This window comes from Herpailurus yagouaroundi, unplaced genomic scaffold (assembly GCF_014898765.1).
Source record: "Herpailurus yagouaroundi ecotype Mexico unplaced genomic scaffold, PumYag 206, whole genome shotgun sequence".
Lineage (NCBI taxonomy): Eukaryota > Metazoa > Chordata > Mammalia > Carnivora > Felidae > Herpailurus > Herpailurus yagouaroundi.
The window spans coordinates 353,601-378,706 of record NW_024412437.1 but is presented as its reverse complement, the minus strand read 5'-3'; the positions used below and the strand labels follow the sequence as shown (position 1 = coordinate 378,706).

The following is a 25,106-nucleotide window of genomic DNA, read 5'->3' as shown; positions in this document are numbered from 1 at the left end:
GGCCTGGACCTACCTACGTGTCTCCATTGCTCACTTCCTCACCTCCTTCAGGTTCATCTCACTTCCTCTGCTAAGACTCTACCCCACCAGCCAGTCCAAACTAACACCCCCTTCCCATGGCCTAGTTCAGTCTTCCCCACAGCACCTAGCACGTACCTGGCATCGTTGACTAGCAGAGCCTTCTCTTTGTTCACTGCTGTCTGCAGCTCAAATATCCGGAGTGAATGCTGGTGGGAGAAAGGTCTTGCAAGCCACCGACCCCGCCTCTGGGGGGTTTCAGAGCCCAAACTCCCCAAGAACAAATGTGCACTTTCTCGAAGCTCAGAGACAGGTATGTGGCTGCCTTGAAAGATGGTGACGTGGAACCCCCAGCCCAGGGCTGGCCTGAGCACCTCCAAGGCTGCCCTGGGGGCCCCCACCCAGAAATAACAGTAACAGCTGGCATTTATGAGGCCCTTACTGGCTGAGCTCGGAGGTGCTGGGCTGCTAACTGCTTTGCACAGGTGATCTCATTTGATCCTCCAATATCCTTAAAGCAGCCCCAGGAAGCTCATCCTGTCCTCCTATCTTACACACGTTGAAAAGTGAGCTAAGTTGCCGAAGCTCACATAGCCGTCAGGTGGCTCCTGAGCTGTCACTTACTTACACACACGTCCCCAGGAATAGGGAACGTGGGGAGCAGGCCCAGAAAGGCAAGGGTCCAGAAGAAGAGACAAGGGTGCAGGGGTCTCCATGGGGCCAAAGCATAGTAACAAAATGGTGGACTGCAGAAAGAGCACACAACACGAACTCCAAACACGACATTTATCTCTGAGGCAACACGAGGAAGTTTTGACGACAAAACAAAGCACGAACCCTTCTCTCTCAAGCCTCTTAAAGGTGTTTTATTTGTTTGCTTCTTTCTCTTTTCTTTTTTTCACAATAATGGCACATTAAAAAAATTAAGAACTACAAAAAAGGACGTCTTTGAGTCTGTGTTCACACTGCCCCGCGCCGTGGCACCGGGACTGGCCGCCCGCCCCAGCCCCCGCCGGGGTTCCGGAAGGCACTGAGTCAGCGCCCTGGGACTGGGCCCCCCAGGAGCTTGGGCACTGTTCCTCTGGGCCCCACTAGAGGGCGGTCTCCTGCTTCTGAGGTCCCCGGGGCTCTAGCAACCCCCTCCTCTCTCCCAACCAGAGCCAGGAGCTGGAAACGTTAGGGAACTTACTTTGGTCCCCACAGGGGACTCTTTAGGGACAGAGCCCTCCCCTAACCGGCAGGAGATGACACCTCAGCCCGGTCACCCCCAGAAGGTCAGGGCATCTCTCCCAGTCCTGTCTCCAGCCCAGGTGACACCCCAGTGGTGCCCTGGTTCTCAGGCCCAACCTAGGCCCCTCCTGCCATGCCCCATGGGCCACTCCAGCAGGCACAGGAGTGACAGATGCTTGGCTCCCTCCGCTGACACCCACCATGAGCAACAGGGCTCCCCAAACCCTGGGGCTCTGGCTCAGAAGGAAGGGCTGCAAGAGAAGCAGGGAGAGGGGATGGGGGAGAGGGGTTGGGAGCCTAGGCTGCCAGGAAGGAGAGAAGCGACAGAGGCTGGCTGAGGGCTCAGGGGAGGACCCTCAGGTTCTGCAATGAGAAGGGGGTCCTGGGGCGTGGGTCGGCAGGCCTGGGCAGTGGGGCCTGGGGAGAAAGGGGCAGAAAGAGGCTCCCGTCCTGCTTCTGGTCACCATGGGGGCACAGGCCTAGGTGACAAGATCCTAGGCCCCCCAAAAGGGAAACACCACTCTGCACTCAGCCAGGTCTCAGCCCAGCCCTCATGGGAGGGAGGGACCCCACCAGCCAGGCCCTGCTCAGCCCCAGCTCCCGACAGTGATCCCAAAGGCACCCCTCCATAGGCCACCTGGGCTGGTAGCTGGTGGGGGGGCCCCGCTGACCCAGGGCCCAGCCTCCCCACTCCTCCTGTCCCCACCCTGCCCACGCCCTTGGCTCTACTCCTGCTGCTCATTCATTTCCATGTCAGACACCAGAATGTTCTTCTCAGTGGCCTCGCCGGGGCCAGAGGCGCTGCGGCTGTAACGGGCGCCCTCAAAGGTCCCACGCTCCGCGCTCTGTCGCCGCCGGTAGAGGATCAAGGCCGCAGTCAGCAGGGCCAGGAGCAGCAGCACCGCCATCAGCACCACCACCAGGGCTGCCGGGTTTTCCGGGAGCGCTGCTGCGGCAAGCCGGACACTCAGGGGACAGGCTGCCCGTCGGCTGCCCACCTGCCCACCTGCTGCCCTGCATGCGGGGGGAAAAGCGGGGAGAGGGCTGGTCTGGGCCCAGCTGCAGACTCACCCGATGGAGAGAAGCTGCTTTCCTCAGCTGCAGGGGAGAGGGAGGGACCAGTCAATAACCGAAGTAGTTAACAGAAATAATAAGCAAACACGGAGACAGCACTTCCCGAGTGCCAGCCACGTTATGAGCTCATGAGCTCGTTTAATTTCGTAGGTACTGTTATTATCCTCATTTTACATAGGAAGACCCTGAGGCCACAGGCTTCAAGTAACTTGCCCAAGGTCACAGAGTTGGTAAAGTGGTTTGCCCGGGGCTTGAACCTTGTCCCTGCCCTTAACCGCTACAAAATGATGGGTTTGCTGTCTAGTTTGGAAATTTGTAGGAAGGGCCAGTCCCTCCTACAGACCAATTTATCCCGGGGGAGGGTCCTGGCGGCCCCGGGGCCTGTCGGTTCCCGCCCTGTCTCCGGCAGAATGAGAAGCAGGCCCCTGGCCTAGGCCCAGCACCGGCCGGCCGAGTGGGGGCGGCAGGGGGCTGAGCGCAGCATCTGCCAGCGCACTCACCTCGAGGGAGCTTGCAGACGACGCCCATGGTGATGTTGGTGCAGGCGCCCGGGCGCCACAGCCCGCTGCTGCTCTGGATCCAGTAGCAGCTGTTGTGGCTCAGCATGCTGGGGCCCAGGCCGGGGGGCCCCCAGTTGGAGTAGTTCACAGCTGTGTTGTCATGCCAGACCAGGGTGCCTCCTATGGGAAACAAGACACTGAGGGGTGTGGGGGAGAGGACACAAGGTGGAGCAGGAGCAGGTGCAAGAGAGCAGGCCTGTTCTAGAACCAATTCCCCTCTCCTGCAAGCCCTCACCCCCACCAAGCCCTGGAGGAGGGCTTCCCCCCTGTACCCTGAGGCTTCACCCTCCCGATGCCACACACAGGGTACCCACCTTTGGGGTTGAAGTTCATGCCCAGCCAGGCACCCCGACTCTGGCCCTCAGCGCTCTGCAGGTGCTCCCAGACGAACACATTCTCCATCTCATCCAGAATGGACAGGACTGCCCCACCCGCTGGACACAAGGGAGGCCCATGTCAGGGCAGACAGGTCTCCCCAGGGGGTGGCGGAGACCCCCCTCCCCCTTCCCAGAGGCCCCAGCCCTCTTCTCTGGAAGCCTGGGTAGAGGATGGTGTGGAGTCTGGGCGTCTGCGTGTGCGTGGCAGGTGTTACATGCGTGTAATGTCACATGTGGTCCCTGTAAATCGGAACACGACGGGGCACTTATGTGTGAGTGCGGCCTACAGGTGGAGCATAGCAGGGGGACTGCATCCATGGAGTCTGTAAGTGTCCACGCCGGGGGTCACCACCTGAAATGCCCACGCGTGGGCACTCGCCTGCCCCGGCCCACCTCTCTGGCAGCGCTGCAGCGCCTCCTTGTGGCCCAGCAGCAGCTCCATGTGGAAGGAGTAGCAGTGCTCCCGGAAGGGAATCCAGGCAGAGTCGGCCAGCCCTTGGGGACAGCTGCCGTGGTAGCTTATTCTTCGGGGAGGAGGGGGCCCTGCGGGGATGCAGGGTTGAAGAAGTGTCCCAGAGTCCTCCCCGGGATAACCTGCGCCTTGCCCACCCCTCGGCCCCAGCGGCTGGGCACTCACCACTGTTCCCACCACAGACAGCACCCTGCAGCTTGGTGTCACAGCTGGTGGTGCGCCAGGCCCCGTCTACGTCCACGTAGGCGCAGCCCCCTGGCTGCTGGGGCTCCCCGTCCTGCCAGCTCACATAGCTCAGCGGCTCCTCCGAGACCCAGGAGTACCTCCGGGAGCCCTGGGCACGAGGGGGCCATCAGGGTGGGAAGAAGGGGGCCAGTGGGGGGAGGGGATGGGGGGTAGGGGGAGGTGAGTAAGGTAAGGCAAGGAGTCGGGAGGAGACAGGGAGGGAAATCAGGGGAGCGGTCCCCAGCCCCGGCGTCAGGACAAGTGTTGGGGGCCCACCTCCTCACTGGCCAGCCCGATCCAGAGCGGGGTGCGCAGCCCTCGGGAGGCCTGAGTGAGGAAGGCCTGGGTATAGGGGTCAGGCACGCGGGCCAGGCTGGTGTTGCGGCTCTCACACAGCAGGAGGGCGTCATGCCAGCGCAGAGGCTTCTGCAGCAGCCGGAAGGTGCCGTTGAGGTAGGAGAGCACAGTGCCCGGGGCAGGGGGCGACGCTGCTGGGGATGGGCTCAGGGAAGGGTCTACAGGGAAGGGGGCAGAGCTCAGGCCAGGCTCTGCCTCCCTCACCCCACTTCCAGGCACGAAGCTGAGAGAGCACCAGCCACGGGGCAGAGACCAGGTCTCTGCCGGGCACGGTGCCTGGCACAGACTAACAGGAAATGTTAGGCACCGTTCCTAAGAACACATTCTTGCTGATAAACGGAGGAGCAACCTAGTCCTACCCCAGGAACCCATGTAGAACATGCACGGGGCTGCAGGTGCCTCAGATGCGGAACTTCGGGTTCCTGACAACAGGCACGCGCGGTGTCTAGCTGCCCCCTGTCAGCCCTCCATCCTCCCAAACCTTCCTCCTGAGACCCTCAGCACTCACTGCCTTTCCCTCTGACTGGCGCCTGGCCTTTCTGCCCATCTGCTTCCCAAGCAGATACTAGACTCTGGGGGTGACCTTGGGGGGTCCTGGGTCTATGAGACTATGTTTCATTCCTCCTGGCGTGGCCCACAGCATGTGGCCCCAGTGCTGACGTTTCTGAGTTCGCTGGTGACACGTACCCGTGCTCTTCTGGCAGATGAAGCCATGCGTCTCCTCCGTGCAGCTCCGATCATCCCAGCGGCCAGTGAAGTGAGCTGAGGGGCTGTGCAGGACCACCGCACAGCTGGTCTGGGGGAAAGGAACTGCTCAGGGGAGCCCCGGCAGCTTTCCCCTGTGCCACTGCCCTGGAAAGGCTGCACTCTGAGCAAAGAGGCTGGAAGACAGGGGGACCCCGGGAGTGAAGGCAAGTGCGGCAGGTTGGCGTGGGGGTGCAGAGGGAGGGGCTTCCTCACCGGTATGTTGCCACTGGGAGCAGGGCTGGGGCCAGAGGGCTCCCCAGGTGCCCAGTTGGTATACAGCAGAGGCTCCTGCTCCACCCACTGGAAGTCCCTCTGAGAGGCATGGAGGCCAATCCAAAGGTCAAAGGTCACATTGGGCAGGCTGGCTGTGATGAAGGCTACAGTTCCCCAGAAGAGAGAATTAGGAGTGACAGGACAGCCCCTCGCTCACTCGGCTCTAGCCCTCCTGGGGGAGGGGGGGGCGGGATCACGTCAGAGGATACTGGGGCCCTCCCATGGGCTGGCCCTACCTTGCTCTAAGGGGTTGGCAATGGTGACCAGTTGGGCCTCTTGCTGTTCACAGGAGAACTGTGCCTCTGACCACTTCACCCGGTCCTGAGGGTCCTGGCCCTGGATTCGGAAACACTGGGGCGGAGGGGGAGACATGATGTCCTGCCCCACCATCCTGTCCCTACAAACCCAGAAACTCTGCTGTGCAGCCCTCAGTGGCAGGCCCTGGGAGGCTTTGAGGGCTTTGAGAACAATAAATCAGAAGCAGGACATCTGGGGCTCCTTGAACAAGGCTCTGGCGCCCTCTCAGCCCAGCACCCCACATTCACACACACGTCCCTACACTCGGGAGAGTTTGTCAGTGGCAGGATTTCTTTGGGTCACCAAAGTCTCTATTACCTATGACAGCAGAGCCTGGACCACGCATGGAGACAAGGTCTGTCTCAATTTCAGCTAAACACGTTTTTGAGTGTTGCCTGAAATCCGCTATTTTACCCCATGAACTTAAAAGTTCATCTGTATGATATCCTTATCTTTTTTTTTAATGTTTATTTATTTTGGGGAGACAGAGCACAAGCAGGGGAGAGGCAGAGAGAAAGGGAGACACAGGATCTGAAGCAGGCTCCAGGCTACGAGCTATCAGCACAGAGCCCGACACGAGGCTTGAACCCATACAGCGCAAGATCACGACCAGGGCTGAAGTCGGACTCTCAACTGACTGAGCCATCCAGGCGCCCCCAACTTTAGCTTTACTTTCGAATGATCTTTATTAGGCAGCAGCCTGTAACTCTGTAATTTTGTTTCTCTGTTCCCACCTTCACTACTTCTATAAGGTCGAAGGAAACCTGTGTGGGAAATCTTTCAAGTGAAGACTATTTAAAAATGAATGACTTCCAGTGATTTCTTCCTTGGTAGGATGGAGGAGAAAGAAAGGAAGGAAGCTTTGGAGTCACAGAGGGCCGGGGGACGTGCAGCTCAGATTCCAGATCTAACTTAACCCTTCTGTAAAATGGGAATAAAAAAAAATCTGTCTTTTGGGGTCATTTTAAAGGTTAAAGAGAACAGTGCACAACACAGGAGCAGGAGCTTAACAAGTAAAAGCTCTTACTATTACTCTTATGACCAGCTCTAGCATGAGCTTACTGATGCAAACGTCAGATTTGGGGTAGAAAACTATAAGCCCAGAAATAACGCAAAAGTTTGGGGGAGGTTTATCATGAAGCCCATGCATTTGGTTTCACAGAAGCAGTTCAGAGACACGGAGGCCTCCTCTAAATAACTAGCAAAATTAGTCACAAGATGAGAAGCAGCAAGGTCACACCCGTATCAGCAAGTATCAGCAGTTAAAGAGAGGAAGTATTCAGCCCAGCTCAACAAACACTACGGGACCTCCTATCATGTGCAAGTATATTTAGTGATATGTCAGGAGCCAGTGGCCCTGCCCTCCAGGAGCTTAAGGCCAGTGGGAGAGGTGGATCCTTACATCCAAATGCTATGGGGCTGCAAATAGGGCAAAAAACTAGCAGAGCAAGGTATCTGGGGCCAGGTAGCGAAGGGGCAAACAGCCTCTCATAGTTCAAAGGCTTCTGACAGGGGAGTAACTGGTATCTTCACAATAATGCTGATGCATTAAGACAGAGAGACCAGTTAGAGGCGCCTGGGTGGCTCAGTTAAGTGTCCGACTCCGGCTCAGGTCATGATCTCGCAGTTCGTGAGTTCGAGCCCCGCGTCGGGCTCCGGGCTGACAGCTCGGAGCCTGGAGCCTGCTTCGGATTCTGTGTCTCCCTCTCTCTCTGCCCCTCTCCCGCTCACACGCTCTCTTTCTCAAAAATAAATAAACATAAAAAAAAATTTTTTTTAAGGAAAGAGACCAATTAGCTACATATGATATATTGTTTTATATCAGGTAGGAGAAGCCACAAGAGTAAGTTTTTGAAAAAGGTAATGACATGAGAAAAATGCTCAAAATACAGCCCTGAGAAAGAAAATCGTGTTACGTAGTTTGATCGTGTTATGTAGTACAATCTCAATTATGTGAAAAAAGGCAAGAAGCGGAGTAATAATATTAATAGTGGTTATTTCTGGAGAGGATGAGTGAGTGAATTTTATTTTTTCTTTCTGTGTTTTCCGAAGTTTTAATAATACACGTGTTTGTTTCTAGAAAAGGTATAATATTCTCTTGAATATTCTGAAGACAGTAAGAGCTCCATGACACCAAGGGCTGGCTGCACTCCACTACAGGACAAAGATTTACGGATTATATGATCTGGGGTTAACTAATCTAATCCTCACAATCCGGCTAAGTGGTTTTACAACCTCGGCAAAGCAGGCAGGGACTGAAGCTCATACTCATGATGCCAGCACAAACAAAAAACTGCTGCTCCTCTCAGCAGTGTTTTCACCACGAGGTGAAAACAATGAAGGTCTAATCAGATCTATAAATCAACCCACTAGTGCAGAAGTAACCACTTTGGGGAAGAAATTCACACTCTTGAAGGAACATTTTGAAGCGCTGTTTGGAAACATATCCCTTCTGATTCATGTTACCGCCCCAAACTTTCCTATCTGCACACTCAGAACCCTTGGGAAAAGAATTTCCTAAATGGCGTTTCAAAAAAAATCTTCCAAAGGCTTGTTCTTAAACCATCTTAATCAGGTCTTCTGATCAGTTTATGAGGCAGATTAGTTTAGAATGCGGAAACTTCCTAGCTGATTTTTAAACAAAAACCTTTGTTTAACTGGTAGAAAGACTGGAAAATGAAAAAAGTCCAACCAACAATGAATGAACTTTTTCATTCTGATGTATTTGTCTTTGTGAGGCAACCTTTTCATCTACAATAACCATTAAATCCAAAATAATTCGAAGACCTGTGAAGCCCCGAATCACAAAGTGTCAGACCAAGATATTTTTTTAAATAATGAAATAATGCAATTACCTTCTCTTATCCAAATTACTTAAATACAAAAAATTATTATCATTGATCATTTCTGAGGCCTTTTCTCATACCACTAATATAGAAAACATTTTTAAACTTAACTTAAAAATACTTTTTCAAGGGGCCCCTGAGTGGCTCAGTCAGTTGGGCATCCAACTTCAGCTCAGGTCATGATCTCACAGTTTGTGAGTTCATGCCCCCCCCCCCCCCCCCGCCCCTCATCGGGCTCTGTGCTGACAGCTCAGAGCCTGGAGGCTGCTTCAAATTCTCCCTCTCTGCCCTTCCCCCACTCATGTTCTGTCTCTCTCTCTCTCTCTCTCAAAAATAAATAAACATTAAAAAAAATTTTTTTTAATACTTTTTCAAAAAAATACCTGTATTCTCTTTCAATCTTTAGCTCATGCTTTATATTCTTTTGTTCTTGTGCATATTTTAATACATATAACATTAATCACATTAGTACAGAAGTAAATATATACATATTCACACACATATATACAATGTACATACATATTCTTTGCATGTTCAGTATTTTGTTTCCTAACAGGAATTATCAAAATTATCAAACATTATCGAAATGTTTGGCAACCACTAATCTCGAAAACTCACCGCACTATGTGGACACTCTACCTGGTGGATTAGAAGGTGCTACCAAAAGAAGTTGTTTTCCAGGGAGTCTAACCCCGGCACCAGGGCTAAGCAGGAGAGACGTTGGTGGGCATAGGCAAGGGGCCACGAATTTGATGTTGCCGAAGGGCCAGGACTCCTGAAAGTCGGCCTTGCCATGTTCACATCTTCTCCCCTGACTCCCTTGGGGGGCCCCCCTCCCCATCTCCTACCTTATTGAGGAACTGCTTCCAGCCAGAGGGGCAGCCCCCCAGAGCCGTGGGCGGCAGGTCTGGGGGCTGTGGCTCTCCAGTGCTGTTGCTGCGTTTGCAGATGTAAGGCAAGGCTGTCAGGCACCTCTGGTCCCCCCAGTCCTCTGCAGAAAGAGGGGGGCGGTCGCTCTAGCATAGGGCAGGGCTGGCAGCACCCTTACCTCATGCCCTAAGAAAAGAGCATGGGGGTCAGGTGCCTGTGTCCAGCTCTATCTAAACTCTAGTCCTCTATGGGGCGCCTGGGTGGCTCAGTCGGTTAAGCGTCCGACTTCGGCTCAGGTCACGATCTCGCGGTATGTGAGTTCGAGCCCCGTGTCGGGCTCTGTGCTGACTGCTCAGAGCCTGGAGCCTGTTTCAGATTCTGTGTCTCCCTCTCTCTCTGACCCTCCCCCGTTCATGCTCTGTCTCTCTGTGTCTCAAAAATAAATAAACGTTAAAAAAAAAAAAATTTAAACTCTAGTCCTCTATGGCTGCTGGACCGTGGAGACAGGTCCCCTCTCTGGGTCTAGCCCCTCTTGGGTTGTGGGAACAAAGAGAATGAGAAGAGACTGTCGGTCCTGCCTAGGCTCACCTCACTGCCCCCAACATCAACTTTCTCCTGGGCTTCTGCACCCTCTCTGCCCCTGCCTTGCTCTCACCTCGGCTGGCGGTCATGTACACGCACTTCTTATCCTTGCCGATGGGCCGAGGTTTACCGGGTGCCCAGGAGATGAAGTTTATAATGGAACCATCTGTCCACCTGCAATGGCACCAGGCAGAGGTGACTCCAGCATTGGTCCTGGGCCCAACCTCCCTTGTATGCAGCAATGAAGGCCACCAAAAGGGGGGCAGGAAAGGGCCCAAGTCCAGGGGCTCCAGGCTGAGAATGAGGCTACTGAGCTGAGGGCAGCTGGGGACCCAGAGACCTGGTGCCTCCAGGGAAAGCCCAGCCCTCCCTGGGCTCTCATTCTCTACCTAGAATAGCCCAAGAATCCCAGAGCAGAGGCCCAAGGGCAACAGTGTGCTGAGATACCTATGTGCTCCTGGTCCTCGCTGCCTCAAGCCTCTTCATGCATGGTAGGTGGGTACTGAATACAGAGAGAGCCCTCTGGACATCATATGTTCTTGCCCATGTCCTGAGGGGGCCTTATTCAAGAGTGGCCCCAGCATAATATGAGCTGCCATTATTTGGTGCCCAATTATATGCTGGATGCTGTGCTAAGGACTTCACATAACTTCTTTCTAATCCTCAGAGCAATCTTACCAGGCAGCATTATTCTCATTTTTAGGTGAGAAAATCAAGGCCCATTCGATCAAGGCCACACAGCCAGTGAGGAACAGAGCTGGATTCAAATTCAGGTCTATTTGCCTCTGTCCTCAGCCTCCCTAGCTCCCACCTGGACCGTGGGTGGCCATCCAGGCATGTGCACCCCCCACACCCGCTACCCCCGCCCCCCTCAAGGCTCCTACCTGAAACGCCCGTCACTCTCTGCAGTGTGCAGGCCGATCCACCAGTGCTGCTCCTGGCCCCGAGAGAACTGGGGAAACCGGTCAGGCAGATGAGGGGTGGCAGGGCCTCTCCTCCAGGTCCTGCCCGCAGGCCCCTGCCTGCTCAAGTGCTCACCTTCTGCAGGTTGTGCCCCAGGAAGTCCAGCTCGGCCTGGCTGTGCACGGAGGCCAGCTCGGCCTGGAACCACGTGCAGATGCGCTGCGCCTGGGCCCACGTGGAGTGGTGCTCGAAGAACTTGTACTCGGCCTCCTGGAAACGCAGCCACTCCCGCCGGCCTGCGGGGGCAGTGTGAGCATGCGAGTAGCGGCCAGCCAGGGTTTGCTTGCTCTCCCGGTGGGCAAGGCCCGGTCCGAAGGCAGGCAGTAGGTGGCTTTCGAGCCGCTAGGACCCGGGGCAGGAACCACTCCAGGCCCACGCTTGCCCCTGCTTGGAGACGGAGGCTTGGAGACAGGGCTCCAGGCGTCCCGATTCCCCTTCCCTGGGCTCGAATCCCTAACTCCTTTCGTTCCATCTCAGCCAGGCCCTGCCCGGGAGGTGATGCCCCTCACCCTCTCCACACAGCCCAGGGTGGGGGGGCGGGGCGGGGGCCTCACCTTGTGGGCTGACGTCGGGCTCCCGCACGTCTGTGCCTACAGGGACAACAGGGACAGAGACGCTGCAGGGAACGGAGACGCCTCCCCTGGATTCCCGGCACCGACGCCCTTCACCCCATCCCCCCGTTTCCCAGCGCCATCCCACCCAACCTCGAGGGATCTTGCAGATCCAGTCCAGCTGCGTCTCACACTGCATGGCCACCCACTGCAAGGAGGCCAGGTCGAGCACTGCACAGCCCCGGATGTCGTCGTCGTCGTGCCGGCTCCGGTCGAAATTGTGATAAGAGAACTGGAGGTCGAGGTACGAGAGAGTTATCAGCCACAGGCACACGCTTCAGCGTCCGAAGGACAGACGAACAGGGGCCCGACCTGAGCTGGGAACCCCTAACCTGGGCTGGACGCCCCGCCCCCCTTTCTTTAACGTGCGGGGTCAAGCCAAATACCCTAAATCCTCTAAACCTCGCCCACCTCCAGGACCAGTCCTGCCCGGAAAGACCACGCCTACAACCGAGCCCCGCCCACCTGCTGGCCTGTCCCCTCTAGGCCGGCTCACCCCCAAGCCGTCGCTCCAGCGCCAGCTCTGTCCCGCTCCGGGATCTCGACGGTTCAGACCAATCCAGAACCAGTTCTGCTCGTGGATCTCGGGCTCTGATTCACTTCAGCACAACACAGGGGTGGGGACAGAAGACACGGGGATAAGAGGAGCAGTCCCAAGGGCCTGGGGCCTCTCCCGTCTGGACTTCACACCCAGAGAACTGAGCTCGCTGGACCAGACGCCCAGCTCACTGGGGGAGGGTGGCCTGGCTCCCTTCCGGTGGGGTTTGCCCTGCCAGCAAGACTGTGGGCTTTCACTTCAGGATTTCAGTAAGTTGATGGGGATGGAGCATTGACCTGGGGCTCTGGACTCAGATAAAAGTAGATTCCAGTCCGGGGTCACCCGTGGAGCAGCTCCGTGACAGTGGGCAAATAACCCAATCTCTCTATCAGCCCACATGGGTCAGTGGCAATGTCTACTTTGTAGGGTTGAAAACAAGCCTGAATGAGGATTAAATGTTTAGTGCAGTGCCTGAGACGTGGTGAGAGGCCGTTGACAAGAGCTGTATTTACGTCAAATAACGTAACCTTGATGTTTGCTGGGAAGACATGGCCCTGGAATTAAGATCTCAGGAAGCCTGGTCCATTTGGCCTTTTCCCAGTGCCAAGGGATTAAACGTGCTTTGTGTCATAGGGTGCTGGGAGCCCACAGGACAGACACAGGATCCTGGAGGGACCCCCATGGGCAAATGCTCATTTTTGTAGCTTCTGTCCTCCTCTTTCTCAGGAAAAGCAGTTTATTGAGGAGAGTGGGTTATTACGGGATGGTGTTGGGGGTGTTGGGTGTTGATGCTCAACTTGGATCAGCTTGCAGAGGGATGGGAAGGGCAGTTACTTTTGTCAAAGTCTGTGAGTCTGAGGGGGCCACTGCTGACTCCCTGACACTGGTGAGCAACAAAGTCTCCAAGTCCAGGGAGATGACGGCTACCTGAGGGAGGACAGCATGGTCCTGGCACTCGCTGCAGATACACAGGTCATTCCGAGCCCTCGGACAGGCCTCACCGGGGGCGCCCTCACCCTGCCCCCTGCCCTGCGCCCGGCAGAACCAAGAGCCCACACAGGTGCGTGCAGGCCACCGCCCCAGGCTCCGTACCCAAAGATCTTGTTGAGCATGTTGGCCACAAAGTGCTCCTCCTCATAGCTGGCCAGGCTCAGCAGCTGGGCTCCCAAATCCTGGCAGGCCCTCTGGGCCTGCACCCAGCTCTTCTTATCCTGCAGCCGCTCTGAGCTGAACACCTACAGGAACAAAGTCCAGGTGTCCCAGCTGTCCCCACGGGTCCACACGCCCTCCCATGACAGCAGTGGGGAAGGGGGCTGGGGCCGCACTGGACGGGGGTGCAGGCTACCTAAGACAAGCCTGCCTCAGAGAATGAGCTCCAGGGAGGGGAGCCAGCACAGCCAGCTCCTGGAGAATACCCCTGCCCAGACCCCTGAACCAGCCACAGTGTGCTGTGGGCCAGTCCCTTCCCCTCCCTGGACTCAGTTTCCTCATGTAACAAAAAACCTTGGACTATGTCAGTGGCTCCCGAACCCAGCAGGGTTTAAAAATTTAGGCCCCACCCCAATCCAGCAAATCCCAATCTCCACAGTGGCAGCCCCAGGAGTTTATTTTTATCAAGCTGCCCAGATGATGCTGAAAAGCAGACATCCCAGCCCCAACATTTGGGAACCTCTGAAACTGATTATCTCCATGATTTTTTTTTTCAACCCCTCACATGTATATCGAGCACCTATTATGTGCCACACCTGACATTCCACTGACAAGCCTGTCATCAGAAATTACCTCTGTCTGCAAGCTGCTGTGGGGAAACATTGTCCCTGGGGCCCAGTTGCCTGGATCGAGCCTGGGCCCTGCTGGGGCTGCCCTCACCCCGGGCGTGCAGCTCCTTTGCTCCCTCCTCCCACGCTGGCAGGCTGCCTACCTTATAGCAGTGCCGGAGTTTGGGGTCTGACCCCCAGCCCTGGGGACAGGAGCCGGTGAGGCTGGGCGTGGGGTCTGGCCCAGGCAATTCAGGCGTCACCGGCGTGCCCAGGCTCTGCCGGCAGATGTAGCGGGCCCGGAACGCGGTACAATTCTTCACCTCCCACAGCCCCATGGCGCTGCCCGTGGCCAGGGCCACACAGCCCCCACGGCTGTACCCTGGAGGGGGGAGCAAGAGACCCGTTTGCTGAGGACTCGTGGTCCAGTCCTCCCCACAGGGCACCACCCCAGCCGGGCCCTGCACACCGGGTGACCAGCTCTGCCGGCAGCAGGGACCCGGAAGGGAAGGGAGGCTGAGTCCCAGCTCTGTGTTTGCTCCTGCGTGAGATCTTAGGCAAGTCGCTTAACTTCTCTGAGGCTATTTGACCATCTATCTCATCAGGGAATTGAAAAGGCTACAAAAGATAATGAATGTGAAATGGCAATAATCATAATAGCAAGCACCTGTGCTAGCATCACATACAATAATTAGGCACTTCACATCTATTAATCCATCTCAACCCTAAAGTACCTTATCCTCATTTGACAGATGAGAAATTGAGGCTCAAAGATGCACCAGGCGGTTTGGCCCCAGAGCCTGTGCCCCTAACCATTTCACCACACTGTACCAATAATCAGTTTACTGGGAAGCCCTGGGACTCGGTCCCGGCAGGGCAGGTCCATATGGCCTCCCGGCTTCACCAAGGAAGGTCAAAGAAGGGGTTGGCCAAGTGCCGTGCGGGAAGGGCTCACCAGGCTGGTCACGGTTCCAGTGGGTGTACATGACCTCATCCCCGCTGAGCCAGCGGAAGGAGCCAGTGCTATTGAGGTCCTGCAGGGCGGTCCAAAAGTACTCGCCATCCCAATTGTAGATGAGGCTGCTGACAAAGGCCTGCTCAAACCTGTAGAAGAGAAGCTGGTCAGGCAGGGAGCTCGCCCCAGCCCTGACCACTCCCTGGGCCACAGGCCAGATGCCCTGCCCCCCCCAACCAGTAACTTGGGGGACCCATGGGGACCCTACAGCTGACACATAGCAACCAAGCTCCCCGCCCACTGCCTGCACCTTCGTGCCTTGCTGAGAAGAAAGTAGAGAAAATCAGACACAGCCAAGGCCTCTCTTGGGCATCCAACCCATATCTACACCTGTTCCTGCTCCTGCCCCTGCCCAGGCCCTGCCCTACACTGGGGTCACTTAATAAACGGGAATCATTCTCATGACAATATTAGAAAAAAGGTCCTGAAGCCATTTGAGGCTCCCAGGACTCAGGTCCCTCTGTGCTTAATGTTACAACGCCACCCCGTTTGGTGCAAGGTCCACATTAGGCATTGAGACAGGTGTTGAGGGCTGGTCTGGGCACACGGTCCCGGCCTGTACCTGTTGGTGATGGTGACCAGCTGAGAGCCGTGATGGGTGCATAGGCGCCGGGCCTCACCGTAGCTTACTTGGTCCTCTCCCAGCCAGTAGCAGGATGGGCTGTGCCATGTCCAACCCTGGCTCGAGAGAGTGGGCAAAAGAGGGATGATGTCAGTGGGAAGGACTCTCCTCCCTCAGCCAGAATTCCTGGGGTGGGGGATGCCATGCTGGCATCACTGAATGTGCCACAGGCTTGGGCACAGGACAGAGGGGACTGGTTGGACACCAGAGACGGCTCTTCCTGTGCTGTGTTCTGCATCTTACCACTTCACTTCCCCACTCCCTACCATCACCCACAACTGCCAGACCAGAGGTGGAAGCATGGCCCAAGGGCGGCTGATCTGGAGGCAGCCAGTGACCCGCCTGTGGGCCAGTGAAGAAAGATGGGCGGCCCACTGGACTCCTCTCTCGGGCATTTAAACCAAGAGTCACGGTGGGAAAATTGCCAGTTGGCTGCGAAACCAGAGCTGAAAAGCTGGGAGAGCTGCCAGGAAAGGCTGGGTAATCCTCGGGTCCTGGAAAAGGTACAGTGAGCAGAGGAGGCAGCTAGCCTGGGGTGGGGGGACGGACCCTCAGCGAGGAGCAGTGAAGCTTTGGAAGAGACCACTGCTCCTCGGTGGTTGGTCCTCTACCATCCAACCCCCAGGGGACCAGGCAAGGCTTCACCCAACAGACCTCCCGCCCCTTGGGCCACCCTGAGCTCTCTGCTCCTGCCTTTCACAACAGCAGCCGAGGCTCAGAGAAATTAAGTGATCAGACTTTGTACACAGACAGTACAAGGTGGAGCTCAGACTTGAACCCACACCACAAAGGCTGCTCCTGTCCTGACCACAGCCCTGTTCCATCCTAAAATGACACAAGGTGCCTGCCAGGGCCTTCACCTCCAGGAGTTCTTGAAATGGGAAGGCCTGGGGTGGATTTGAGGTTGGGAGAAAGTTATAGCCCCTTGAGCATGAGCCCAAGCAAAAGAGAAGTTGGTGGGGTGAGGCGGGGGGGGGGGGGGAGGCTGTGCTAAGACCCCAGGTCTCCCAGGGTGTTAACTGGGGCTGCTCAACATTGCACGCACATTTCAGGTGGCCCTGGGGCCAGGGCCGTTAGTCACTCCTCCTCTCTCCCCTGCCCCCACCTCACCCAAGCCAGGACAGAGCCCCTGGGCCAGTCCCTGCCCATGCCGGCCCCCCAGATGCTCCAGCAGGGCCCCTGCTCTCTCTCCTCCCTACTTCAGGTCGTGCCTGTCGTTGTATCGGGCTCCTCCGCGGGGGAGAGCATGGGGTTCAAGTGAGGTGGGGGTGCGGTAAAGGAAAACAGAGTGAGGAGCCAGACTGGCAGCAAGGGGCTGGCAGGAACGTGGCCTCGGCAGATGGAGCCACCAGGGGCCAAAACATCATTAAGTGTCTTTTTTGAGTAACCTCCCTTATTCATCCACACCACTTACGCCCCTGCTTGGCTGAGGGCCAGGTTGTGGGGAGCCTGGGAGGGCCTGGAGGAGGACATGGGTCCCTCATTCATACACGCACTGCCCCACTAATGTGGGCAGTCCTGGCCCTCTCCCTCCCTGAACATCTGGAAGCCCCTGGGGCTAGGAATGCAAGGAAGGAGACACCAGAAGGGCTTCATTCCTCCAGGAGACAGACAAGCACACTGTGTGTCAGACGGCAAGGTGTGGGCCAGCAGAGACAGAGCCGGCGGGCGGGGGTGGGGGATGCACCCCAGCAGTCTCACTCAGGTGAGGACTTGGGGGCCTGCCCGCACCCATCTCCTGTTCTCTGCTGCCTCTGAGAAGTAGCTTCCCCAAAAAGAGCGGGGGTGGGGAGCTCTGCTTCCTCCCAACAGCCCCCACCCTACCCCCACCCTGCCTCAGCCACTATCACTCTTTCTGGAACAGAGCAGTGTGGAGAGTAGGAAGGAGGGATGTGCCAAGCACGGGAGGATGCCGGGGGAGGCTCTCCCCTCCCTCCCTCCTCTGGGAGCCCCTCTGGTTGGCCCCACCCAGGGGCAGCTCCAGAAGCACCCTCACCTTCCGGCAGCCGTGGTCCTCCTCGGCGGCCCCCTGGCTCAGCTGGCCTGCCTTCTTGCAGATGGACGGCAAGGACTGGTTACAGGGACTATCATTCCAACGACCTTCCTAGGGACACAGGATGAGGGAGAGTCTCAGCACCCCCCTCCCCCAAACCCTTTGGCGGACCTGACTTTTAGATGTGCCCCTGCCTCCAACTTGTTGTGTGATCCTGAGCAAGAGACCTGTCTTCTCTGTGTTCCAGACTGTCCTGTGTCCCCAGTCTCCTCGCCAGCAGTTTATCTGCCTTTAGCTCCATCCAGAGGGCAGAGGTGTCTGTGTCCCAGTCCCCAGGAGAATGCCTGGCACGTGGCAGACACTCAACAAATAATTGTTTATAAATTTTTAAATAGCGTCCCTTATGCCAGATGGCTCTGTCTCTACAGTCCTGGCACCGTTTTGCAGCATCTCACAGCAGAATGTCCTGTCTGTCCCTGGAGTCCATCCTCTGTCCCTCTGACCTGGTCTCTTTTTAAAGGTTCTCTTGTCTCTACTTGAAGCTCTACATCAATTCCTACATCTACCCACACTGCATCTGAGCCCAAACCATGGCAAACAGCCATCACCCCATAATTTTTTGAGGAGACAGGACCCTGGGCTGGGTAGGGCTGGCACAGAGCAGCCCAGCCAATGGAGTGTGTCCACAAAATGTGGCTTCTGATGCCACCTGCCGGTAGGGAAGGGCAGCCGGTAGACCAAGATCGTGCCAGGCAGAATCCTAAGGCTTCACGAGAATTAAACTCCTTTAATCCTCCCAATGACTGTCTGAGGTTCGCACTGTTAGTGTTCCATTGACAGATGAGGAAACCAAGGCACAGAGAGGTTAAGTAACTTGCCCAAGGTGCCCCAGCCAGTTGAGGGTGGGGAGGATTCAAATCTGTGTACATGGAAGGAAGGGGCAGGTGGGGAAGTGGGGGATTCTGAGAGGCCATGGGGTGGTGGTAGAGAGGCAGAAGCTGACAGCGGCACCAGGAGGGTGCGGAGAGGGGGTTCTCACCGGGCCCCAGATGGTGACACAGTCTTCCAGGCTGTCCCGGAAGTTGTTGGGCTCAAATGGGTGCCAGTGGGTGAAGCTCACGAGGCTCCCATCAGACCACTCAAAGTTCATCTGCAGTTTCAAATCATTGAGGCCAATCCACAGCTCCTCCACCTCTGGGATGCAGCAGGGGACAGGGGAGAGAAGACACGGAGAGGTCAGCCTCAGCCACCAGAAGCAGAGGGACAGTCCCACAGCCTCTTGGGTGGGACCGGATGGGCGCTGGGAAGGCCCTGCCCTCCACTCCGGGTGTGGACGAGCAGCCGCTCACCTTGCTTGATCTGCTTGGTGATGAACTCCAGCTCGGCCATGCTGTGGATGCTGAGCAGGTCGCCCCCGCCCCGGAGACACGCCTTCTTGGACTCCTGCCAGCTGCGCTTCTCAGCCTGCAGGCGGTAGCAGTGGCCCTGGAAGGGCTGCCAGCTGGGCTCGCACTCCACCTTCACGTTGGCCCACACATCTGCGGAGACCCACGAGGTGCCGTTCAGGACCAAGCCACCCAGCCAGGATGCCTTGACCCGCTGAGTGTCAACATGGGCAGGGCCCTGAAGTCACCTCCTCCCCACACCTGCCTCAGATCAGCCCTGGCCGCCAGAACAGGTCCGAATGCTGAAAGGTTCTAAAAAGACAAAGCCCTCCAGGGCTGCTGGAAGCCCAGAAGCAGAGCCCCAGGAAGTGGTGGCAAATTTCACCCAGGACAGGACAGCCCCTCCAGCTAGGGCTTTCAGAAAGAGATGAGTGGGGAGACTCAGGTCAGACCAGCCCTGGGAGCCTCAGTTTCCTCCTCTGTAAATGGGATTTCCTGGGGTGCCTGGGTGGCTCAGTCCGTTGAGTGACCGACTTCGGCTCAGGTCTTGATCTCACTGTTCGTGGGTTCGAGCCCCATGTTGGGCTCTGTGCTGACAGCTTGGAGCCTGGAGCCTGCTTTGGAGTCTGTGTCTCCCTCTCTCTGCCCCTCCCCCGCTCATGCTGTTTCTCTCTCTCTCTCAAAATAAACATTAAAAACATCTTTAATGGTATTTCCTATTATAAGATTCAAACTTAGCTCATGTCCACCTTGCTTAATAAATGAGACCACTGTCACTACCTCAGAGAGCATATATTGAGTGTGGACCCAGGGCCGACCTCGGCAGTCCAGGACGTAGGGATGGGGAAGTGGGGCCACCAGGCCAGAGGCCCAAGAAGTCACTTGCTCCTTCCCCTACCCTCAGCTCCACTCAGGGCTGAGAAACTAACCAGGGACAGGCTCTTCCTCACCCCCACTTCCATGCATTTCAGGGTCACTCTCTAGGGATCGGGGTCCCAGAGCAGCTGAAGCAAACAAGCCCTCACTTGGGCCTTGGCAAGAGAAAACAAGACTTTATTAAACCACCCACAATGTCAGGCTCGGGCAGGACTCTGCCCAGCCAGGCAGGAAAGCATGCACCCACTGGAAGCGTCACCCCAGACCGGGATTCTGGGATCCACTCCATTCTGTGAGACGCTCCAGGGTCCAGCATAGTGCTTCTCAGAGGCCTGAGCCTGAGCTGACTCACTCCTCGGCTCTGACTTGTCAATCATCTCCTGGGCCTCCCGGCTAAGACCCAAGGCTGCCGCCACAGACAGAACCCAAGTTCAGACCCAAGGGGGCCTTCTTCTGGCTGTTGGGAGGAAAGAAACTCAGGAAATATGGATGCCTTGCGGACACAACGGTGTCTGCCTTTGGAATGACATGCCTTGCATGACGAGACCCAGAAGACAGAACGCATTTGAGAAATTGCTCGGAAAAGATGCTTCATGCAGAGTGGGAAGAAAGAGTCAGTCCAAGGCCACAGACACATCTGCAGATCCAGGAGGCCTCAGAGGAGACCTCCCCCAATGGGGTCACACTGGGGAGATCCAGGAGACAGGGGACTTGGTGAGGAGCTAGGCCCAAAGGGGGCCACAGATAGGTCAGGCCTGCCCACAGTAGGGCCCTCCTTCCTTCTAGGTCTGAGAAGACCTTGACTTGGTGCCTGCCCCAGGCCCCCTCTAGCTAGAGGGGAGGTGCCCTATGTGTGGGGTGCCAATCCCTAGGGGAGGAGGAGAGAAAGCAGTGGCTCCCACGGCTACTGGACTCCTGTCGTAGCCCTTCCAACCTACACTGACGAACATCTTCTGCTACCCACGGTCACGCTCCTTTGGGCAAGGCCCTGTCTCCAGCCTTACAACAACCCTGCAAGGGGTAGGAGCTTATTCGCGATTTACGCTCAGAGACAGAGCTCCTTGCCCAAAGCCACACGCAGCAGTCCCCAGAACGGTGCTGTGCCCATTACCCCAACCTCCTCCATAGGCCCCTACAGCTATCTCTGTGAATCACAAATGTGAGCAAGACACTCCCTGGCTTAAAAACCCGCAGAGGCTCCCCACAGCCTACCTGGCCCCACCCAAACTTGACCCAGCAGCCAAGACCCTTCAGGGACTGGCTGCAACCTGCCTTTCTGAACTGTTCTCTTCAGCATGCCCTCTAAGTCAGGGTGCCTTGGCTGCACCTGCACACACACCTTGCTTGACGATCCTGTGAGATGGAGGCCAGGTGGAGGGGCTGAGAGTCTGCATTTTTTTAAAAAAAATTTTTTTTTCCAACATTTATTTATTTTTGGGACAGAGAGAGACAGAGCATGAACGGGTGAGGGGCAGAGAGAGAGGGAGACACAGAATCGGAAACAGGCTCCAGGCCCCGAGCCATCAGCCCAGAGCCCGACGCGGGGCTCGAACTCACGGACCGCGAGATCGTGACCTGGCTGAAGTCGGACGCTTAACCGACTGCGCCACCCAGGCGCCCCGAGAGTCTGCATTTTTAACGCCATCACGCTGCCGGTCCAAACACCACACCCTATGTAGAGTCTACACTCCAACTAGACTGCAATCCTCACCAAACTTAAAGCTGCTGTATACTTCCAAGCCCCTGCACCTTTGCACATGCTGTTCCCTCTGCCAGGAATGCCCTTCCCTCACACCTCTTTACAGTCAACTTAAAAAGCCCGAATCAAATGTCACGTCCATGAAGCCCTCCTTAACTCTCAGGAGCTTAAGCAGTTTCTTCTCTAGGCATGTCTTCTCTAACATTTATTACACATATTTTTATAGTGGTACACAACTCGGGATATTCCAATTGTGTGCTGAGATGTCTGTCACCTCCGGCTGAGTGGGACTGCTACAAGGACCGTGCGGATTACCAGCATTTAACCACATTCCGGTTAGTCCATCAGCAGAGAGTCCCTTGTGTCGCCGCCCGACAGGCCCGTCCCCCGCCCCGCGCCGGGACCTCCGCTCACCAGGGGACGGGCGCTCGGCCGTGGCGTTGGGCTTCTTCTTGCACACGTAGGGCAGCGCGATGCTGCAGTCGCGGTTCTGCCAGCCGCCCGAGGACTCCGTGCGGATCACCCCGCAGTTCTCCTCACTCGGGTTGTCCGGCTGATCTGTGGGGAGGGGAGGGGAGGGCGCCAGCAGCCCAGGAGAGAGATACTCACTCACACCCGGGCCTCCTCCGGGCCCTCCTCACAGCCTCCGGCTCCCTCGGGGCCCCTCGCTGCCTCTCACCTCCGCCTCCCCCTCCCGCCTTGGGCCCAAACCCTCCTCCCGATACTGGTGACCGGCCCCCGGGGCCTCCCTGGCCGGGCTGCCTGTGCCCTGGGTGCAGCTGAAGGGACGGACAGGGCCTGAAATCCAGCCCGTGCCCCAGGCCCTGCGCCCTGAGAAGAGGACATCGGGTTCTAGTTTACGCAAGGCCACTGCACGGGCCCCGATGGGGCGGGACCCGGTCCAGGAGGGGGTGGAACCTGCCCCGCCGCCCCTCCCCCACATGGCCTGGAGAAGGGTTCCCGGGGAGGAATAAATAGGAGACCAGATGCCTGTGCAGTCCCCCGGCCACCCTGCGCCCGAACCCCACGCCTCACCACTCTCCCAGTTGAGGTACTTCAGGGGCGAGTTGTCCGACCACTGCCAGCCTCCGCTGGTGTCCAGGTCATTAAGGCCAATCCACAGCGTGGAGCTGTAGCCAGTGAGGAGCCCTGACAGCAAGCCAGAGACAGTGAGAAGGAGACTGGCCCACCCGCGGCCCTCCCACTGTGTGCCCCACCCCCCCCCCCAAGGGCATCCGTGCCCCACCAGCAGGAAGGGCCCAGGGCCCTCCAAAGACGGGCAGCAGGGCCCAGGCTGCTGCCGCCCTGCCCTGCCGGGGCCGCCAGACCCAGGATCCCCCCCACCCCGGGGACTGCCCTGCCGCCTCACCGTTGATGTAGGTCTGCTCGTGGATCTCTGTGATACTCAGCAGGTCCGCCCCCTGCTGCTCGCAGCTGGCCCAGGCCTCCCTCCACGACAGCGTGGACTGGAAGTTAAACTGGTAGCAGCTGTCAGTCAGCTGGTCCTTGTCCCAGAAGGTCTCACAGTCGTTACCTGCCACCACGACAGCGGGACATGGGTCCCACACGGGAGTCCCTCAAGGAGTGCAGACCCCACACACGCTGCTCCGCGCTACGAGGAGGGGCATCTTATCACCCCAGTCCGGCAAGTTCTTCCACCCACGCTGAGGCCCCTCGGGGTCGGCCTCCCTCCAGGAGCCACCCTGGCCCACCCTCTCCACCCTGCTCTCACTCTTGATAGGGCAGAAGCCCCAGCGCTCGTCCTTGCCGTAGTCCTGGGTGGTGGCACACCACAGGTGCCCATCCTCACGGCCCGTGCTGGTGCAGCTGTGGAACCACTGGTTGTCATACTTGAAGGGGATGGTGCACGGCTTCCCATGGGAGTTTCCCTGGATGGTGTAGACCTCTGCAGAACGGAGCCAGTGTCTTGGCATCTGGACCCCAGAGGCTGCCCGCCTCCCTCCCCCCTCAGGGAAAACCACCTACCCCAGGGAGCTAGGGATGGGGCAGCGATGGGAAGGCCAAAGCGGCGCTTAAGGCTTTGAGGCCCCCTCTGCCGTCAGATCAGCCAGGGAGCCTGGGAGAGGTCCTGCTGCTCATCCCACAGCGCTGGGAAGGGGTCCCCCCAGCGCCCCTCATGCCTGTCCAAAATCCAGCTGCCCCTCCCCACAAGTTCCATCTCAGAACTCAGGATGTCTTACAGGAAGAGGACCCCCCTGGACAGAGCTGTCCACCACAAAAGGCCCCTTACCGAGTGACCCCGGTCCCCGGTCGCCCCTGCAAAATGGGGAGCAAGACACCAATGGGGTTACTCTAGGGTCTACCCTGGAGAGTGGGCCTGGGAGAAGGGAATTTTAAATTTACGTGATACGCTTTTGCACCGTTTGAGGTCCTCGCAAGCATGTATTAATTTTTTAAGTCCTTAAAAATAAATGCTTTGAGGTTAATATTCTTAATTATTCCCAAATGCTTCCCATTACAATTAAAGATACGGCTGCCAAGGGTCTGTATCTGTCGCTCCCGCATCTGTCACTCTGTGGCTCCAGTCCTCCTGACACTGGGGCGGGGGCCCACCTCTTCCCGGCAAGCGGCCTCTCACCATAGTAGGGCCGAGCGCACAGATCCTCATCACTGCCATAGATGCGCCACTGGCCACCGCGGGTCTGGTCGCCGCGCTCGGGGCTGCTGGCCTTGGATGTGTTGCCAGTACGGCCCCCCAGGAGCAGGGACAGCTGGTCACCCAGGGTGCGACAGTGCCAGCGGAGGTTCAGGGCCTCCCGGTCACACTCATACATGCCCAGGGAGGCTGTGGTGTTGGTGCCCGGCCAGCCCGTGCCCAGGCACTGCATGGCACCCAGGTTGAAGAGCCGGTTTCGGGAGACCCACTTCCAGCGCTGGGCGGGAAGGCTGGCGTTGCAGGCTGGGGAGACTCTGACTTGCCCACCCTGGGCCTCCAGGCAGCCCTGCAGTCCATGGCTGAAGATGAGGAAGACGTTGGGTTCTGGAAGGGAAGGCAGGGCATGATGCCATCCCAGGGGCTCTCCTGGCTGGCTCTTGATGGCCAGTGCCACCTTCAGACGCTGCCCCTGAGCCTGAAAACAGCTGCATGGCCAGCCTCTGCTCTAGTCCCATGCTCAGCCTAGAGGCAGGACTCAGCCCTCCATCCCACCTTCAAACAGCAAGCCCGACTCCACCTGGCAAGTTGGGCGCTGTATACTTTTCCCAAGATCTTGTGAGGAGCAGTGGACACACTGACATCACTCGGCACATCACAACTTTATCCCAGGCTCCATGACACAGTGTGGTGTTCCCACCAAAGTTCCTCTCGGGTCTGGAGTAATTGGTCTTGTTCTTCTCCTTGGCCCCTCAGCTTCACTGGCTCCTTCCTTTCCTGACTTCTAGAATCTTCTAGAACGCCCTCCACCTCCATATCCAACCACTCATGCCTCCCAGAACCATTGCACACCATTTTTTAAGCAGCATTTAGCTGGGCTAAAGCTAGAGCTTCCCCCAGTCACTCATCAATTCACCCATCGCCTCACTGTGCAGACACTCTGGGGAAGGCAGTGAAACCCAACCTGCCCCCGAGCACACTGACTTTACAGATTAAGAAATGGAGACTTAAATGTATGGGAAGTTGACAGTGGTTGCCTGATAAGGGGTACAGGGTTTCTTTTGGGATGATGAAAATGTCCCACAGTTAGAGTGTCATGATAGCT

The 25,106-nt window shown here is 57.1% G+C and overlaps 1 protein-coding gene across 2 annotated transcripts in view; it reads right to left on the bottom strand.

The window, feature by feature from the left end:
* Positions 1-860: 860 nt before the first annotated feature.
* Positions 861-25,106, bottom strand: part of MRC2 (mannose receptor C-type 2) — a 52,540-nt gene continuing 28,294 nt past the window's right edge. Inside the window, exons 2-30 of one of the 2 annotated variants that reach the window (XM_040452020.1) lie at positions 23,987-24,388; positions 23,120-23,293; positions 22,757-22,921; positions 22,423-22,536; positions 21,802-21,945; positions 18,777-18,965; positions 18,467-18,621; positions 17,431-17,538; positions 15,375-15,490; positions 14,753-14,901; positions 13,962-14,179; positions 13,133-13,275; positions 11,999-12,101; positions 11,596-11,734; positions 11,446-11,481; positions 10,967-11,127; positions 10,813-10,880; positions 10,002-10,102; positions 9,325-9,467; positions 5,570-5,684; positions 5,274-5,437; positions 5,001-5,109; positions 4,233-4,471; positions 3,897-4,065; positions 3,653-3,802; positions 3,197-3,316; positions 2,823-3,002; positions 2,320-2,346; positions 861-2,194 (exon numbers count right to left, since the gene is read on the bottom strand). In XM_040452020.1, coding sequence (XP_040307954.1) covers positions 1,974-2,194; positions 2,320-2,346; positions 2,823-3,002; positions 3,197-3,316; positions 3,653-3,802; positions 3,897-4,065; positions 4,233-4,471; positions 5,001-5,109; positions 5,274-5,437; positions 5,570-5,684; positions 9,325-9,467; positions 10,002-10,102; positions 10,813-10,880; positions 10,967-11,127; positions 11,446-11,481; positions 11,596-11,734; positions 11,999-12,101; positions 13,133-13,275; positions 13,962-14,179; positions 14,753-14,901; positions 15,375-15,490; positions 17,431-17,538; positions 18,467-18,621; positions 18,777-18,965; positions 21,802-21,945; positions 22,423-22,536; positions 22,757-22,921; positions 23,120-23,293; positions 23,987-24,388 — 4,322 coding nt within the window. In that variant the 3' untranslated portion in view covers positions 861-1,973. Of the gene's footprint in view, positions 2,198-2,319; positions 2,347-2,822; positions 3,003-3,196; positions 3,317-3,652; positions 3,803-3,896; positions 4,066-4,232; positions 4,472-5,000; positions 5,110-5,273; positions 5,438-5,569; positions 5,685-9,324; positions 9,468-10,001; positions 10,103-10,812; positions 10,881-10,966; positions 11,128-11,445; positions 11,482-11,595; positions 11,735-11,998; positions 12,102-13,132; positions 13,276-13,961; positions 14,180-14,752; positions 14,902-15,374; positions 15,491-17,430; positions 17,539-18,466; positions 18,622-18,776; positions 18,966-21,801; positions 21,946-22,422; positions 22,537-22,756; positions 22,922-23,119; positions 23,294-23,986; positions 24,389-25,106 lie in introns of both variants that reach the window. The other variant, XM_040452019.1, reaches the window with a different exon arrangement.